We start from the raw sequence: 18,860 nt of genomic DNA, 5'->3' as shown, positions 1-18,860 counted from the left end.
AGTATGATCACTTAACGTGAGTTACCATGGCCACAAAGACCAGGTAACTTTTACTTCTGTTTGCAGGCGGGATGGAGGAGCTGGCAGAACTTCTGAGCCGCCTCCAGCCATTCGTCAGTTTGGGGCAGGAGCGATAGGCTGACTCCGGCTTTGCCCTGGCAGAGGGTCCCTACAGGACAGAGTCCCCAGGCCAGGAGACGCGGACCCCCCCTCTAGAGACAGCACTTCTCTCTCAGCACGTTTGCTAGCCGTCGGTTGTGTAGGTGGGCAACAGAAACACCTGAGGAGAAGCCCAGTGAAAACTGAGCTGAGTGTTTGAGTCGGACGAGACAGAGTCAGGACCCACTGGGGAGGGAGGTCCCAGAGCACACAGGGTTTCCAAAAAGCACCGAATGACCAAGAACCCAAGCTCACCCCCTACCAAGAACCCGGAGTGAAGACATTCTCCTTGGCCAGGTAAAGGCAGGTGTGACTGCTGTAGCTGTTGGCCAATCTGGATTTGGGGTCACAGCCACTTCGGAAAGTCGAAAATCCAAACACATCTTTTTAAAAAAAGACCAACTAGCTTCCCAGGTAAGTGAGCCAAGCAGTGCCATCCACAGACAGGCATTTTAGTGGCTTAAATAAGGGGAAATGTGCTTAAATTTATCCAAATGTGTGTAAATTCTTACTCTCAGCATTTCAAAGGGGCAATGCAATTCATTCCCCTCAGAGAAATCAGGGGTGAATTTCAGTTCGTCAGGAAACACAGTCAGAAACCAGACCTACATGGTGCTCTAGCTGTCACAAGTAGGCCACTGCCACTGTCACTGCCACAGCAGCGGCCTGGAGGTCTCCATCACCCAACAAGCTCCTCGGTAGTAAAAGCTCTAAAAGCCCTAAGTCTGGTCTAACCACCGGCAGCCAGCAGACCCGTTAGCACGACAGCTCCCAGGTGGGCGCTTCCCACAGGCTGGCTCCCCTGTGGGCTGAGCATTTCTTGGGCAACAATGCCTGCGCCTAGCGATACACCTCCCAGCAGACCTCACGCCTTGACCGCAGGTCAGCACCCACACGCTGATCTGAACTACTCCCCTGAAATGCCAAGAATCAGAGGTTTACGCGAATTGGGGAAATAAGCCCATTTTCCATATTTATTACCACGCTGCTGCCGGCGGGGGGGGGGCGGGGGGCCCAGTGTAGGAAGGGACACAGAGTCTGCTGTGCGGCCGCTGTCGGAGGCCAGGGGGTGCATGCTGGTGCCCCCCACCCGCCTTCATCCTCCTTCTGGTTCTCTCCCTCTGCACCTGGATCCCCAATAAGTAAAGGGATGCCATTCTTAGGGTTCCTTCTCAGCTTCCGACCATCTTGGTGAGATCGCGTCCCCCACGGCCTAATCCTGACCCTTTTTCACAGAAAATACAGCGGGGCAGGAGCTCCTGAACCCTTGCACCCGCCTTCTGCTTATTCCTCCAACATTTGCCGATTGCCTAGTGAGCCGAGCACAGCAACGGGTGTTGCCATCAGTGCCCAAGAGGTCACCACACAGCGTAGGACGCCATGGACAAGGTCGTAGCAGGACACAAAGGTCATGTACTTTTACCAGCCCACCACCTCCTGCTAAGCCCCGAAAACCTCACTGTTTTAAATGTCATAACTTTGACCTGACTGTGTAGGCGTCCAAACCACAGAAACTTCTGGGAGGCCGATCTTGCCACATCCATGCTTCTCAGAGGTCTGCTGGCTGAGACCAAGAGCTAAGTCAACAATCATACGATTCTCCCCAGAAAAAGACTCGGTGTGGATCTGCTCGGCCTGTCCCCTTGCAGTCAGGATGGCCAGAGTCCAAGGTTGTTAGAAGGCCTCAGTCCCCAAAGGTAATTCGAGTCTCTCTTGGAGACCACAAGGGACCACAATGGTCACGAATGAACTCTTTTTCTCTTTCCTCCTCCATCCTTTGCTTGACAGAAACCATTGTTTTATGGTGTTTGGGTTATTTTAACTTTCTTCTCCTCCAAAAATAAGAAATCCAAACCCTCGATATTTGCATATAACTTTCCAAAGCCCACTGACTTTCATTGTCTCAGCTGGTCCCCCTACAGTAACCCCGTGAAGTGCAGATTTATTCTTCCCATTTTATAAGTGAGCAAAGTGAGGTGCAGAGATTTACCTCAAGTCACAAAGCCCATTGCGACAGAGCAGGAACTAGATCTCTGTCCGTGCTGACGTATGGTCACTGTACCACCTGTCGTCACGCTCTGCTGGTAGCACACGCTCTCCACACTGCGTGTAGTCAGGCCTCGGGGTCGGGAAGAACCCGGTTGGGGAATAATCTGAACAGAGGCCTAGGGAGCTTTATCGCCGTCTACTGCTTAGAATGTCCTGGCCCCAGATTTGTTGAAATATGACAGCAAAAGGAACCTGCATCCTGGCTATATGGTACAAAATCAATACACAAGAACTGTTGATTTCTCTACACTGACAATGAACTATTAGAAAGAGAAATAAAGAAAACAATCCTGTTTACAATTGCAAAAAAGAATTAAATAATCCAGAAATAAATTTAACCAAGAAGGTAAAAGACCTGTATATTGAAAACTATAAGACATTGATGAAAGAAATTAAAGATACAAATAAAGACAAATAAAGACATTCAGTGTTCATGGACTAGGAGAATCAATATTGTTTAAATGTGCAGCCACCCAAAGCCATTTACAGATTCAGTACAATCCCTGACAGAACTCCAATGGCATCTTTCAAGAAATAGAGCAAAAAATCCTAAAATTTGTTTGGAACTGCAAAAAAACAAAACAAAAAACACCCCAAATAGCCACAGCAATCTTGAGAAAGAAGAACAAAGCTGAAGGCACCGTGCTCCCTGGTTTCAAATCACATTACAAATCTGTAGGCATCTAAACAGTGTGGCATTGGCATAAAACAGACACAAATCAGTGGAGCAGAATTGAGAGCCCAGAAATACACACACACACGACCAATTAATTCACCATAAAGGAGCGAGAATTTACAATGAGGAGAGGGCAGTCACTTCAATAAATGGTGCTGGTAAAACTGGATAGGCTAATGCGAGAGAACGAATCTCGACTCCTATCTTACACCAACCACAAAAATGAACTCAGAACGGATGAAAGACCTGAAGATAAGAGCTAACCGTAAATCTGGAAGAAAACAGGCAGTAAGTGCCTTGACATCAATCTTGGTGATGATTTTCTGGATCTGACACCAAAAGCAAAAGCAACAAAATCAGAAATCAACAAGTGGGGCCACATCAAACAAATCTTTGCCCAGCAAAGGAAACCATCAAAAACTGGAAAGGCAGCCCGCAGAAAGGGAGATGTTTGCAAACCATCTATCTGATAAGGGGCTAATATCCAAAATATCTGAAGAACCCATACAGCGCAATAGCAAAACAACCAACAAGTGATTTAAAAATGGGCCAGGAATCTGAACAGACATTCCTCCGAAGAGGACACACAGCTGGCCAGCAGGTACAAGGGCAGGTCCTCACCGTCACTAGTCATCAGGGAAACAGAAAGCAAAACCACAGGGAGATGTCACCTCACACCTGTCAGAGTGGCTATTATCAAAAAGACAAGAGATGACGAGTGCTGGCGACGATGTGGAGAAAGGGAACCCTTGTGCACTGCTGGTGGGGACGTAAGATGGTGCAGCCTCTGTGGAAAACACTACGGAGCTCCTCAAAACATTAAATACAGAACTACCTTATGACCCAGCAATTCCACTCCTGGGCATTTATCCAAAGAAAATGAAAACCCTAACTCAAAAAGACACATGCACCCCCGTCTTCACGGCAGTGTTATTCACAACAGCCATGACATGGAAGCCGCCTCAGTGTCCACTGACGGATGAATGAAGAAAGAAGATGTGGTACATTTGTGCAATGGAGTATTACTTGGCCATAAAAAAGAATGAAATCTTCCCATTTGCAACAACATGGACGATCTTACAGGACATTATGCTGAGTGTGAAAAGTCAGAGAAAGACAAATACCATATGCTCTCACTCATATTGGAATCTGGAAAAAAAAAGAAAAACAAACTAGTAGATACATAGAACAGACTGATGGTTGCTGGAGGTGGGAGTTGTGGGATGGGAGAAATGGCTGAAGGGGGTATAAATTTATTAAAAATTTCAAAATAAAATAAAGAATCTAAAAAAAACCCACAAAAAAAGCCCGGAACCTGCGTGCTGGGGGGCAGGACACGCCTAGCGTTTTGCTGTCACAGGGTGAAAACAAAGCTTTGACCACAGAGCACTGGTCACGTGCTGAGGACCCTAAATTATGTGGTTCCTGGTTTTGGTGCCATCGAAGGCCCCCTGTGCCTGTGACCTCCCTGACAAGCACCCTGTACTTTTGTTTTCCCATTTGCGCCTCCGTGACTTTTCGTAAGCTCCGTGTTCTCCTTCACCCCTGTCCCCTGACCCTCTATCCCCAGCTCCCTGCCCTGCCTTCAGCATCGCCACACGCACGACACTGGGACTTGACCTCGTGACCCCAGGAGGCAGCCGGGTGCACAGAGGTGCTCACACCTGCTCTGTCCCTTAGCTGCGTCTGTGACCTTCATGGAGTCACCTGATGTTTTGGGGCCTCAGTATCTCCTCTGTGAAGCTGGAATAAGATGCCATAACATCAGTCTGAAGATTAAATGTGCTGACACCTCTCTGAATGGCCCAGGAACGCGTGAAGGGCTCCGTGAGTGTTAGCTGGTGCTGTTCCTTGAACTGTGTGGTCTCCTCTTCCCTATTTGGCACAACCAAGGAGCTTAGGGGTCACAGGAGTTTCTGTTGTCCCCAGAGAGAGATCCTTTTACTGGCAGGAAGGACACCAGAGGCCACCCTCTGAACAGACTCGACAAACAAACACATAAGCAAGAAAGAGCCAACCTGGGCAGCGTCTAGCATTGCTCACGTAAGAGAAATTCAACCAGGAGGTCTCTCCCAGCCTTTTACCTCCCTGCACAGGCCATACCAATGGCACACACACACTCACACACGTGCACGCATGCATGCACACAACACACACCTACACACAGCACACATGTGCACACTCACGCACACACATGCACTCACGTGTGCACACATGCGCAGACACTCATACACACTCACCTGTGTGTGCACACACATTCACGCACACACGTGCGTGCACACACTCACACACGCGCCCCGATGCACATTCGTTAACAGCTGAGCCACATAAACCCGAGGGCTTCTGGCCACAGCCCGCGTGCTGAGTGCTCAGGGGGCCACACCCGGCTGTAAACGATCCGTGATCTGATCATCACTCTGCTCCTCAGCGCCAGGCGGCCCCTCAAACCCCAGTGAGCTGTGCCCGCCCAGACATGGACACTGGAAGTCACAGGAAGGAAGGTATGAGGCTCTACGTGATTGGCAGAGAGGCGGCTTCCTCAAACCGCTCCCTGAGTTGGGACGACAGGCCCCGTGGGTCCCTGCTTTCCCCTCAGCTAGACCTGTGGTCCCAGAAAAAGCAGTCCCCCTGTGACACCCGGTTTCTTTATGTGTAAAATGGGGGTGAGGCCCTTCCTTCGACATCGCTAAGGCCCCTGTACATGGATGGGCTGGGTGCCTAGACCCTGAGGGCGCATGGGGATGGAGGGTCGGTGCTGGAACGAATGACCCCCACTGATGAGCCTGAAACAAGCCTGCAGGCTGTCGGAGAACAGCTCCTCTCCGAATCCCACACCCCGGACGTCCCTGCCCTCCTTTCACAGGGGATCATTCCTGACACTGAAGGACCTCCCCCCACCCCAGGGCTCTGAACTGCTAGCAAGCTGCCTGCTTCCTGGGGGGCAGTGGGAGGGTGAGAATGGAAACGGGTAACCCAGCCCTGCCCGGCTCTGTACTGTGGGCCCTAAACGGCTGGGCGGCTGCGGGGGTACGAGTGCTCCCCCCTTCCCAGCACAAGCAGTCGCCACAGGCCAGGTCAGCAGGGAGGCCCCAGCTACCCGCGCTGGTCACACATGTCACTCATCTCGTGGTGGGCGCGTGCTCAGAGCCCTGGGCTAGGTGACGGGCGTCATCAGGCTACCTCTACACATCCTTCTACCCAGGAACCCACAAGGAAGGCTCCTGGCCTTCCAAATTTTGAACAACTGGCTCTATATTTGTTTTTAACCCAGTTCTTCTGACTTCAGTCCAATATCCCATCTGTTTGTACCATGTGGCCAAACTGTGAGGAAAACTAACTGGCCGAGAATTTATTGTTACCTTCAAATCTCACAGTAGACACCAATACAAACTCCTGAAAAGTCACCCTTAAATCAACATGCACTTATTACACACCTGCTGTAGTCAACAGACACTGATTACACACCTGCTGTAAAAACACACACCGATTACACACCTGCTGTAGTCAACACACACTGATTACACACCTGCTGTAAAAACACACACTGATTACACACCTGCTGTAGTCAACAGACACTGATTACACACCTGCTGTAAAAACACACACCGATTACACACCTGCTGTAGTCAACACACACTGATTACACACCTGCTGTAAAAACACACACTGATTACACACCTGCTGTAAAAACACACACCGATTACACACCTGCTGTAGTCAACACACACTGATTACACACCTGCTGTAAAAACACACACTGATTACACACCTGCTGTAAAAACACATACCGATTACACACCTGCTGTAGTCAACGCACACTGATTACACACCTGCTGTAATCCACATGCACTATCACACGCCGACTGTGTGTTCAGCAGTGCGCGAGCCCTAAGACTGCACGAGCCCCCAGATCTGTGACTGGACTCACTGATGGCAACTCCCCACTGCTTGTCTTTAGTGTAACTTGGTAAAATGTAAGAAATGGTAAAGAGAAGGCAATATTCCTTCAACAAACCTCAACTGTCCACTGTTCCTACAAACATCAGTGCAAGTCAAGGTCTGTGTTTCCTTTTTGCTGGCAGAATGAGCCGTTAGAAACAGTTGCCGCTGTGAATGGGGTGGGGGAGAAAATGGCTCGCTCTCTTCGAACAGCCCGTCTCGGGCTCCGGGGCTCCCGCCGTGAGCGCTCTCTAACACAGAGGCCAGCTGTTTCGGTGCAGTCACGTAAATGTCCTCATGTCACACTGGTCTGCATGAGTGCACCGAGCACCCAGCCCCTACCATCCCAAACGCACTCACAGGGACTGTCCCTTAAGACCAGAGCGAGACAAAACTCAGTGTAGTAGGACACAACCAGACTTCACAAGTAAGAGGAGAGCAGAGGGCAACTCAGACACTGAGCCACGCTCAGATGGGAGCTGTTACAAGACGGTAAGGGTGCTGGGTTTATTAAACCTCAAAGTAAGATGGTACAACAGCGAGAACAATTGCCAGCTACATGTACACGGTGGTGGGCATCATAAACTAAACTAAACCTTCAACGAAAGAAGCCAGACATAAAGGACGGCTTACTCCTATGATTCCATTTACATGATGTAGAAAACCCGCCAGAGCTCTCTGTGTTGTTAGAGAGCGGGGCACGGCTACCCGTGGGGTGAGCGTGGGGGTGCCTCTGCCAGCTGGGCGAGTTGTTTCTCAGGCTGGATCCTGCTCAGATGGATGCGCTCAGTTTGTAAGATTCATCCAACGGAGCACGTACGCTCTTGTGTTTTCCTGTATTTATACTGGCGGCCAAATGGCTGACGCGACCTCAATCCTTCACCCTTCCCCATGTGATTCTTTGTGCCCTCCCACTCTGCCTCTGGGCTTGGCCATGTGATAGATCTCAGCGAACATGACTCAAGCACTGGCTTGTAACACGCGTGTTTCTGTGCGTGCCCTCGCGCCTGTCAATTCCGACTAACGCACACCCAGGCTGGCCTGTGGGAGGAGTGCACAGCCACGCCGCCCGCCCTCAGAACCAAGGCCATCCCTGCGAGGCGGTACCGGCTGCCATGTGGGTGAGCCGAGGGGAGACCAGGACGGCCCAGACCATGTCTGTCTTTGCACAGGTTGTCAAGCGGCCTTATTATGGAAATAGATAAGTGGTAGAACTGTATACGTCAATGTGAAGCTAAAAAATACCTGTCGTAAAAAATATGGGGAGACTAAAACATTCCTCCTAACACATTTCTTTTGGAGCGTGGCTGCACCCTGTAGGAAAGAGAGCTTGCCTGAGACCCCACAAGACCAGGATCCCCAAAGCCCAACACAACACAAGGTGACATACAGGCCCGAGCCAGCCAGAAACACCGGAAAGCCATGTGCAGGCATTCTCCAAGGCATCTGAAACCTCTCTCCTCCTGTTTCAGAAGGGGCGGAAGCGAATGGCTGCTTCACCCACCCCCGTTTTTAAAAAGTGTCCTCACCCTCCACCTACTTGAGACCAGATGCCACTTGCCAAGAATCAGTATGTCGTATGGAGAGAATACTTGTTTCTGTTCCTGCTATAGCATGTTTCCCCAGGGAGGTGAAAGGGAAGGAAAAGATGACCACTGGGCCCCCTGGAAGGGTGTTTCCCAGGAGCCCTGATGGCCTTGACCTCGGCTAGTTTTGACCTCCAATGGCCTTGACCTTGGCTGGCTTTGACCTCCAATGGCCTTGACCTCTGATGGCCTTGACCTCCAATGGCCTGGACCTCAGCTGGCCTGTGTGTGTGGCTGAGCGGCGCCATGTTACCTGGGTTAACCTGAGCGTATGCCGGACTGAAGGCAGGCAGCAGCAGGTGCAGCAGCAGGGCCACTCCGGGGAGCAGGAGCATCTCAGCAGGTGCGTCAGACCTGGAGCCTGCAGCCACCGCAAGGGCGAGAAACAAGAGAAGGAAAGCAGGTGAGTGAGGCCGACACTTGTGGCACGAGGCACCACTGCCGTCCGTTGTCACAGTGCTTGAGCCCACACTTAGGACTTGAGTCACAGACTTTGAGGGCTGACGGGACACTCAACAGTCACGTGACATGAGAAAGTTCAAACTGAGAGCACACACGCATGGACTTCTCATTAGCAAAAGTATAGCAGGTGACAAAGTTTTACTAAGATTCATACTTACCCAAACTATGAATAGTGACACAGAAAAACTCTCATTTACAGTGTTTTCATAGTTTTGATATTGATTACAACATGAAACCAAGAAAAACATTCAATGACGTGAATGTGTTGGCCTCTCAGAAGGAGGGCGGTGCATATTTACCCTGAGGTACAAGCCAGCACTGGCGCCTGGGACTCTGTGTCTCTGAGTTTCCCACAGAGACCCACACGGTGATGGATCAGACCTGAGACATCAGTCTGAACTCACATTAGCTTCCTGGAGACACAAGTGGCTGCACTGGGAGTGTTTACAGATATGTGGACGCCCACGGGTGGACCTGCACACGTGTCTCCTCGCTGTATCCCCTGGGGGCCAGAAGCAGTGACACCTCATAGCAGCGAGCACACCTGGTACCCAGACCTTGGTCTCTATCACCATCTCCGATACAAGGAACTGGGCTCCTTGGAGAAATGGCTGCTTCTGGGACCAGGGCAGGAAACACACAGGATGAGCCTGTAGAATCTTTTCATGTCAGAAATTGGGGAAGTATATCACAAACAATGAAGGGGGTGTGTCAAAGGGACATGGGAGCCAACTGACAGAGTCCCAGTGGCCAAAGTGGAACAATTTGAGAAAAAACAAAAAAAACAACAAGGTAGTATTGGGTTATAGCCCAAGGTGTAAAACAAATATCTACAAGTCCATGCTAATATAAATAAGTGACTGAACAAACAAATGGGGAGAAGTGACAAGTTCCCTGTGCAGAACAAGTCTAATAATTTGTGTAGACACTCTGCTCCCCAAGAGCTGGGGCATTCCCCCACCCCTGAAGTATGATGGCCACACAGATCCTTTCTTCCAAAGCGCACAGCCCGCAAATGGAGAAATAACTTTCGGTGCAGGAACCGACACACGCCACCGCAGCCAGGTGCCAAGGTGGACATGAGCTTTGGCTAAGTCCTACGACAGTGTGGCTGTGACGACAATGGCACTTAGTGCCTGTGGTCTCCGTCCCAGAACCCATGCCCCAGTCTCATCAGGAGAAAAACATCATGCATCCCAACTGAGGGACCGTCTACAAAATGCCTCATGAATCATCTCGGAACTGCCAAGGTCTCCAAAGACAAGCAAGTCTGGGAAAGTGTCACAGCGAAGGGAGCCTGAGGAGATGTGACCACTACGTGCCACCTTGGATGGGTCCTGGGACAGAAGGAGGACAGTCGGTGAAGACTGGGGAAACCGGAATCAAGTACGGGCGTTGGTTACTAACAACTGTCAGTACTGGTCCTTTGTGACAAGCGTACAGACTAATAAATGCGAGATGGCAGCGAGGGGGCACTGAGCGGGGCGTAAACAGGAATTCTATGTTCTCGTCTTTGCAATGACTCTCTAAATAGCAAACTGTTTGAGAATGAAAAGTTTACTCCAAAAAAAGAAGTTTCTTCTAAGAAACACAAATAATCAACCAAACATTGGCTCTGCGGTTACAAATAATACGCCGCACAAAATTCTAAGCGGAGACGAAATCCCTTTGGGCTGGGGTGATCAGAGAAGGCTTCATGGAGAAACCAGTACGTGGTCAGGTGCTTCCAGGACGGGGAAGGTTCCGGTGGCAGCAGGGGGAGGGAGGCATTGCTAAGACACCTCTTTGAGGAAACGGAAGCTTTCTGTGATGTTTTCTAGGTAGCAGAATTCTGACCCACCCAAAGTGGTAAAAATAAAGCATATATTCATAACATTCATATAAAATCATATAGAATCAAATCAGATGTTTCTGCCTGAAAAGGGTGGAGACAACCCTAGCAAACACAAAAGACGGTGGTGGGGCCGGGCTGGCGCTGCACAGACCACACGAGGGTGAGCAGCACGGTTTCACGGTGCTGGTCGGGACGCGGTAGAACGTGTGCTCACTGGGCGCAGTCACGGCGGCAGCAGGCACCCTCTGTGCCCATGAATGAGCCTGTAGACAACACACCGGGAGAGGAGCACACAGGCCCATGGCACTGGCCTGGCTGTGGTCCAGCCCATGACGGCCGTCCAGGTCGCCCGTCCACACAGGGCCCAGCTCCCGCTCAGCCTTCGGGCAGCCGCCTCGGCTCACACCCTCTCCCAGGGGCCCCGCAATTCCCTCTCATGGCCCCTTCCTCGGGGCTCCTGGCCTGACCTTTCTCCTCTCCACAGCCTTCCCAGCAGATCCTTCTACAAGGAAAGTCTATACCACGTTCCCTTCCCCCAAACACACCCTGCATTTGCCTGCATGACACTCCATACACAGCTGTAAAATTATCCGTGTCCTCACTCACTCCAGAACGGCTCGTTCGGTGCTCCCAGGGAGGACTTTATATCTGGTACAAAGAAGACACTCAGAAATGGCTTTTCCCTGACTAAGCGCAACTCACTAGGTCTCAGCAACTGCTGCCTGGATTTCCTTTCACAAACTGGTACTGGTTTCAGCTGTGAACCTCCAAAACCAGTGGTTACTTCTGCTTCATCTGCTTAAAATGAGGGTGATCAGCGGCTCCCAAACCCTGAGCCCTCTGACTGCACTGGGCATATCTAACACGTGCCAAAGACTGCTTTGTGGATATTGACAGGAATTCAACGAGGCTGGTTTTTATCAGTATGGGAACGGAGCCGGAGCAGGTTAGATAGGTAAATAGAGATAGATAGATAGATAGATAGATAGATAGATAGATAGATAGATAGACAGATAGACGATAGATAGATATAGATATTGAGATGAAAGAGATTTGGATACAAAGAGAAACCCTTACTAAGTGGAGCTGTGACAGCTAACTGCATCAAAGCAGAGATACAGCAGCAGCATCCCCAACTCTGTGATCACGTGGAAAGCAGGTGGACCCGGCCATCCTCAGGACCTCTGCCCTCACAAAATGGAAAGTTCTAGCACCTCCATCCCTCCCAAGCCTCTCTGGAGTGACCAGAACTTATAGACAGGAGGCTCTCTTTTCCCTCAAGTCTGAATATTAGCAAAAACCGTCTTTTTTCTGAAGCAGAACTAGAGGAAATGCCTGAACTTGTCAAACTCGTAACTGAAAAGTTTGTCCACGTTAAGGAGCTCTGCACACGCCTGCCGTGCTGGGCCGTGAGTGGCCAGTTTCCACGAGCACACTTAGGGTGACACTCCCTATGCAAAGGTGTGCTATCTGCTCACCAAGTCCTGCAATGACGGGGAGAAGCAGGGCCAGCACCCCCACTCTGATTACATGGAAAGCAGTCACTCAGTGAGTCTCCACATTACGGAATAACTCTTCACTTTACGAAAGGGCCCAGGGCTGGTTCCTTGGAGTAGCAAAGCCTGCCAGTGCATTCAAAGCCTGGCTCGATGTACCTAAACCCAGTGTATTCTCAGCTTTTCGGGAATAAGCTGGTGTACAAAGCAGGACACATCTGACTGGGCAGGTGGTCATCTTCCCAGACAGTCCATCTTCCCAGACCCAAAAACAAGAGACAGTGTGAGGTGGAGACGAAAAGTCACAGGTTTCCCACAGGGATGGTCACGCTGAGCCTGAGATGGGACAGAGAGGAAGTGCCTGCCCTCCTGAAAGTCAGCGATAGTCTCAGCCCCTGCACAGGAGCAGGGCCAGGCCTGCCCTGCAGGAAGCTGCGGGAGGACGAGGAGAAGGGACAGGTCCAGTAGAGCAGCGACAGGCGATGTGGCTGCCGGTGCCTTTTTTCTGAAGCAGAACTAGAGGAAATGCCTGAACTTGCCAAACTCGTAACTGAAAAGTGTGCTGGCCGGGCCGCAGTGCGCACAGGAGGCCCTGCCTGCCCCAGGGCGCTGTGCTCCCTCAGGGCGCTCACGGCGAGAGGCCCTTCCTGCTGACTCACGTTCATTTCAGAGTCCACAACCAGAAGTGCAATCTTCGGCGGACTTGCACTTAGCAAACAAGTGTGCAGAAACAAGCCTGGTTTGGGCAGGAGATGGGTCCCCAAACACACGTGCACGCGCGCACACACACACACACACACAGTCTTTCTCTGCTAGCTGAGTGGTCCAGCGGAAACAGCATCCGAGCAGCTGCTCCACACATGGTAGAGATCCCTGACACCCCGAGGTCCTCCTCCCCTGGAAGGGGTCTGCCAAGGACACGCCCCGTCCGCCCTGGACCACAGCAGGGGCAGTGCTCACTGAATAAAATCAATGTCCAAGACCGGAAGGGCTGCAGCTACTGAGCGGCGAACAGAACTCGCGAGGTTGAATAGCCAGGAGGCAGACAATCTGCACGCAGAGCAGCTTCAGAGACTCCAGAGTGACAGACAGGTGACGGTTGAGGGGGACGTGGTGCCACGTGTGACGCCGGCTGCGCACATGGCATCCACACACACAAGCATGAGGCTGAGGCCTTATCTCGTCCTCGCTCCTTGAACTCAGTGGTTCCGTGGGCTGTGACTGCAGTTGGCTTTATAGCTGGAGGACAGAGAAAAGGACCTGAAGGCTGTCTGCCTTCGTGCCACTGACCGGAGAAGTTAAACAAAGAGAATGGAAGGAATACTCTGAGCAGGAAGCAAGGAGGAGACGGTGGCTGCGAAGAAGCAAAGGTAAGGAACCGAGTGTGTGCTCTGTGCACGATGAGCCAGCACTGAGGAGAAAGAGAAGGACTCAGAACTGCAGCTGTGACCACGGAGAATGAGGGGGCTTCCCTCAGACAGGACGTCCTGGACCTTGTGACAAGGACAAAGAACCTCCAGGCCCCACAGCTTCCAGGAGCCTCCCCCACCCCCATGGGAGAAGGGAGGACTCACTGGAGGGCCTGGAAGTTTCCGTCTGGGAAAAAGGCAACTCACTGTCCCCAAGTCCAGGGACTCTGCCTGCAGAGCAGAGCTCCGAAGTTGTGGCTAAGGACGCTTGCTGCAGGCAGGCCGGTTCCAACCAGGAATAAAGAAGAGCGCCCTAAACCTTGGAGCCATCCACCCGGTTTGGGTGTGAGCTCCCCGTTCCCGCAAGTGTTCAAGTAGAGGCTGAAACACCTCGGATCCAGGAGTCTGGGAAGAGCCGTCCTCTGCCCACAGCACGGCTGCTCGCTTCCCTGTTTCAGCCACGTGTGTGTCTGTTCAAACATCAGAGCACAGAAACAGGGTGAGCGGATGCCAGCCTGGCACAGAGGTCAGAGGGGTGCCCGGGACCCAAGGGTTTTGATGTCATAAGATTTGAAGCCTCACATAATGACAGCCTCTGGCCCAAGAGCAGTATGGTTTGGAGACACACAGACACTGTCACGTGCTGATGCAGAGCTGGTCACGTCACCTTCCGTTTCGTGCACGTGCCTGCTGGCCCAGATTCGGTGGCAGAAGTGGCATGTCACATCTGTGTTCCCCTACTCGTGATGAACGCAACTGTGAGCTCCTTTCAGAAGTGAGGACACACTGTCCCTTTGCCAAGACAGCGTGGTCAGCCCCTTTACTGCCACCTCATAGCTGTAAAGAAGAATACCTGCCGTGGTCGGCCGCAAGTCCTAGATACCCACACACACTGTGAGTCACCTTGTCTTCTGCCCTCCTCTGACGTCCCAATCTCCCGGAATCCTAAATTATTTATCAGGGTTCGGAACACCTCTGACACACAAACCTCACCGCCCAGGGCTCCTCCTGTTTCATTTCACTCCCACACGTATGAGACAGACTTGGCAGCTGGCGGCGTGGACGCTGCCCTCCTCCCCACAAGCCCTGCAGGTGCAAATGACCCGGCCCTCCCCGCCCCCCGCCACTATGTCTCTCAAGAACACCTGACCCTGTGGCTTGCCATGGCCCCCGACCCCAGATTCAAGTCCCGGAGCCCCACTGATCTAAAATTTTGCAGAGAATTTTAACAGGCGCAGGGTACATATTTAATGTAGTACACTCAGTAAAAGTGTGGCCGAGCCAAGCATGTCATCCTCCTGTGCAAACGCGTCCTCTGTGGACGGCTCCGCAGGATACCAGGGGCCCACGGGGGGACGACGTGATAAAATCCCGAGAGCTCAGCGCTCTCCACACAGCCCTGGAGTCCCAGGGTCCCAGGCTGACAGGAGGGCACACATTTGCCCACAGTGGGGTGAACTGAGGCTGCAAACGGGAGCAAACCCTCAGGTTAGAATACTGGACACGAGAAGCATGGTGACAGAGGCTCAGCGCAAAGTCACGGCCACTACAACGACGCTGGACCCACCCCTGGGCCGGGCAGCTGACGGCGCCCTCTCCCTCTCGTGGGTGACGATATTTGTTTGAAAACGCTTTTGATTATGTTTGGTGCCTGTGTGGCCCTCACGTTCTACCTAATTCAGCCACATACCAGCTGGGGGGTAGGACAGGCGAGAGCAGACGCTCCTCAGGACACAGTTCCCTGAGCGTTACCTAACGTTCATTTGCAAATCCCCAAATCTCAGCATTTGTGTCTAAGGGTTTTACTGTAGAACTTTGGCTCTCATCCTCGTAGCTATTGTGCTATGAAACTAAAACTAGCTTTTTGTGCGGAAAAAACCGATGGCATCTATAGAAATAGTGCTTCTCACAGAAAAGGGACAAGATGCCCCTGAGAGGAGCTGCAGGTGCAGACACGTCACACACTTTTGTTTCCTCGTGCTTTGAATGAACCAAACAAGAAACTGAGAACGGCGTGACAGTGTCCCACCCCCAGGGGACAGTTTGCAGGAGCCGATCACGTCACCACACTCAGCATCCAATGGTCCCCAGCAACAGGCCACACGCGTCCCACCCAGTGTTCGTGAAGTGGGCGGCCCCACGTTTGAGCCACAATGACGTCCGCTTTCCACAGAAATCTGGGTTTTCGGTGCAGAACAAGGCCAGTGCCATCTCCTGGACGAGTGATAGCAGGAGACGCGCCCAGGATTAATGCAGACGGGATGGTGGGGTGCAGACAAATGTGGGGGGACAACACGGACCAGGGAGGCAGCCATCCGGTCACAGCACCCATGAGGCCCGTGTTTGCAGATACGCCAACAAAAGCAGGTCCCACTCGATGCAGCCCACAGTCCCGACAAGTCTCGGAGACACCCAGGCTCTGGAAACCGCCACCCTGTCCTCGTGCTCCCAGGCAGCTTGGTGTCCGCCCCCTCAGGCACATCCTGCCGCGAGCACCTGTCCCAGATACTTCCGGTTCAGTAAGGCTCTGGAGGGCCCACAGACACCCTCACAGCACAGAACACCCCCAGAGGACTCCAGATGAAAAGCTCCTTCCCTGTGGGTCACATGGAGCAATTCCAGGCTTGGGAAAGCCTGCTAGCCTCTCTCCTCCTCGTCCTCTGAAAACCCAGGACGGGCCTTTAGGAAGAGAGCACGTCAAGAGGCCATAGCTTGAGGGAGAAGCCCTCCAAAGCTACAAGGGCAGCAGTCAGGGAGGGACCCTCTAACCAGCCCCTCAGAAGGAGAGCTCTGCGTTGCAAGGTGCCTACAAGCATCCCCGCGGTCAGCTTTTGATGGAGGGACATTCGTAACCATGTCCTTCTCCCTCTGAAGGAGCCAGGGCCACAGAGTAGGAGGCAGGAGGGCCAGACCCCAATCATAGGGCTGGATCTCCACCCCGCTCGAGATGGGATCAGTCCCCCTTCTCCCCCAGAAAACAATCACCATGGTACCTCTAGTGACAACAAAGGAGGACGTGGATGAACGCAATGCATTCTCTGACCTGGCCAGGCCCCAAGGGGCACCGGAGCGGGTTCCTGGAAGGACCTGGGACACCTCGAGTGTACACATGGCGAGGCACGAGCCTGCCGGGTCCTGAGGGTGCAGCCCCTGCCAGCGGGGCCTGGACACCACAGCCCTGCCGGCCGTCTGCTCTCCTCCCTTCTCAACTATCCCTCCCTCTTGGTCGGCCACGCTTGTGCTCAGTTTCACTCAGCAAAGTGTTCCAAGAAGACGGCACATAGATAAGAAGATAAACCGCCAATATCGGTCACCAACTAGTTAGTAGATTCTATTCGGTCTCAGAGAAGACTGACTTAACCGGCAGCTGTACCTGTATTATCGATACGTCCGGATTCTCGGGGTTGGAAAGAGACGACCCGAGGCCGTCTTCTGTGCCAGCTCTCCAACAGCCCCGCCAGCGGGCAGCGCAGAGGTCAGCCGCGGGCTCTGAACCAGCTGCCCGCTGTCCACTCGGCGCACACCTTTACTAGCTGTGTGGTTGTATGCATTACACAGCACTCGTGCCTCAGTTTCCTCGTCTGAAACACGCGGCATTCACAGCAGGACAGCCCAGAAGGAGCCTCCTAAGGAATCAGTGAGTTAATACTTAGCAGAGCGCCTGGCTCTGATCGTTACCACTGGGCTCGTCTTGTTTCGCAGTCACTGGATTTTGACCGCCCCTCGCACATGCTAAGTAAGGTTCACCCACGTGAAATAATCAGGGCACCTAAGCACTTTGGCAGCACAAACACACACACCAAGAGGGGCAGCCGCCCCCCTCAGCTGCTCAGGAAGCAGCCCGGCCCGCACAGGTGGCGGCTCCGTCCCTTCTGGAATGCTGTCCCCCAGGGTCTCAGGCCACGCTCACCACCGACTTATTACTGGGCCCGCAGCTTTCAGCACAGACTGTGAGAAGCTCGCAGTGTCCCTTCTCCCTGCCAGGTGCTCAGGCCTGGCCTGCAGGGCCCTCCCAGGGGCCCCTTTGGCTCAGCGGTTCAGCTGCTCTGTGTGCCCCTGGGAGGCGGCCCTGCTTCTCCAGCTCCAAGCCCTGTAAGAGCCGCAGTCTGACCCCTCCGCCAATCCATGAGTTCTGTGACGGTCACGACGACAGTCAGCAAACAGGTAGCAGAGAGCGCACGGCTCGTAAACGTGTTATCGCTCTTCTAGGGGGCTCTCCCCCTAAAGTAATGATCAGACTCCACAAGCATGCGCCCCACACACCATCCCACCCACAGTGGGGTGGGGGCTCAGCCAATGGAGGAAGAGGCAGCCCCCACTGAGTACAGGGACTCCAGGTCCAGAAACCAGGGAGGCTTCGCCCAGCGAGACAAGTGGGGGCTTTTCTGGGGAAGCAGGCCTGGGGCACGTGGTTTTGGCAGAGGGTTGGGCAGGCTGCAGGGTGTGGGTGGGCGGCGAGAGAGGGGCCCCTTCCCAGGGCTGTGGTTTGGGCCCCAACCAGGAGGCGTAGTGTAGCTGTCAGTGGCTCTGGGGGGCGGGGGGGTGGTGGAGCGGGCCGTGGCGAGGGGCTTGTCCAGCAGTGGCCCACCAGATGTGCACCCAGGCGGTGTCAGTTTTCAAGCCCCCGCCCTGCTTTGGCCAAGGAGGCCGGGATCACCGCCAGAGGCTCGGCCCAAACAGGGGAGAGCCTGGAGCTCATGAAACAGGACACCCAGCGAGGGGACTGAGGGAAGAGTCCCAGCCAGACAAACACGCCCTAGCCAGAGCGCCAGCCCAGAGCCAGCGGGGGCCCGCGGGCCCTGCTGAGAAACAGGGCCGCCGCTGCCCGGTCTCCGGGATCGCAGTTTCCCCAGAAGGGAGGCTCCCTTCGCCCAGCGTATGCCACCACCCCCACCATGCTTCTGAGAGCTCCATGAACCTTGCTTGCTGGAGCTCCTTTACTTGCTGAAGACGGTGTTTCGGTGTGACACCCCCGTTTGTGTGGGGCTCACCCTCACTGCTGTCCTGTCACCAGAGCTGGGCAGTGGCTGGACGGTGCCGTACACAGCCCCCAGGAACACACAACCTACAGAAACACACTCTCGCCTCCAGAATAAGCTGCTTGATTTAATTCTTAACATGGGAGGCAATAGGGCCTGCTGAGTAGGGGAGCCCAGGGGAAGCGGGCGTCCAGCTCAGACTCTCCCTGGCCTGCTGTGCAGCCTGGGCCACGTCCCTCACAGGCGTGGAGCCTCGTGGCCCTTCTGTCAA

At 53.2% G+C, this 18,860-nt stretch overlaps 1 protein-coding gene across 5 annotated transcripts in view; it reads right to left on the bottom strand.

The window, feature by feature from the left end:
- Window positions 1-18,860, bottom strand: part of DDR2 (discoidin domain receptor tyrosine kinase 2) — a 77,866-nt gene that overhangs the window by 35,508 nt on the left and 23,498 nt on the right. For all 5 annotated transcript variants that reach the window (XM_033094079.1, XM_033094081.1, XM_033094078.1 and 2 more), the window contains one exon: window positions 8,663-8,770. In XM_033094079.1, coding sequence (XP_032949970.1) covers window positions 8,663-8,744 — 82 coding nt within the window. In that variant the 5' untranslated portion in view covers window positions 8,745-8,770. The remainder of the gene's footprint in view (window positions 1-8,662; window positions 8,771-18,860) is intronic.

The sequence above is a fragment of the Rhinolophus ferrumequinum genome, chromosome 22 (assembly GCF_004115265.2).
Source record: "Rhinolophus ferrumequinum isolate MPI-CBG mRhiFer1 chromosome 22, mRhiFer1_v1.p, whole genome shotgun sequence".
Taxonomy (NCBI): domain Eukaryota; kingdom Metazoa; phylum Chordata; class Mammalia; order Chiroptera; family Rhinolophidae; genus Rhinolophus; species Rhinolophus ferrumequinum.
The sequence above is the reverse complement of the archived record's forward strand: the minus strand, read 5'-3'. Positions and strand labels throughout refer to the sequence as shown.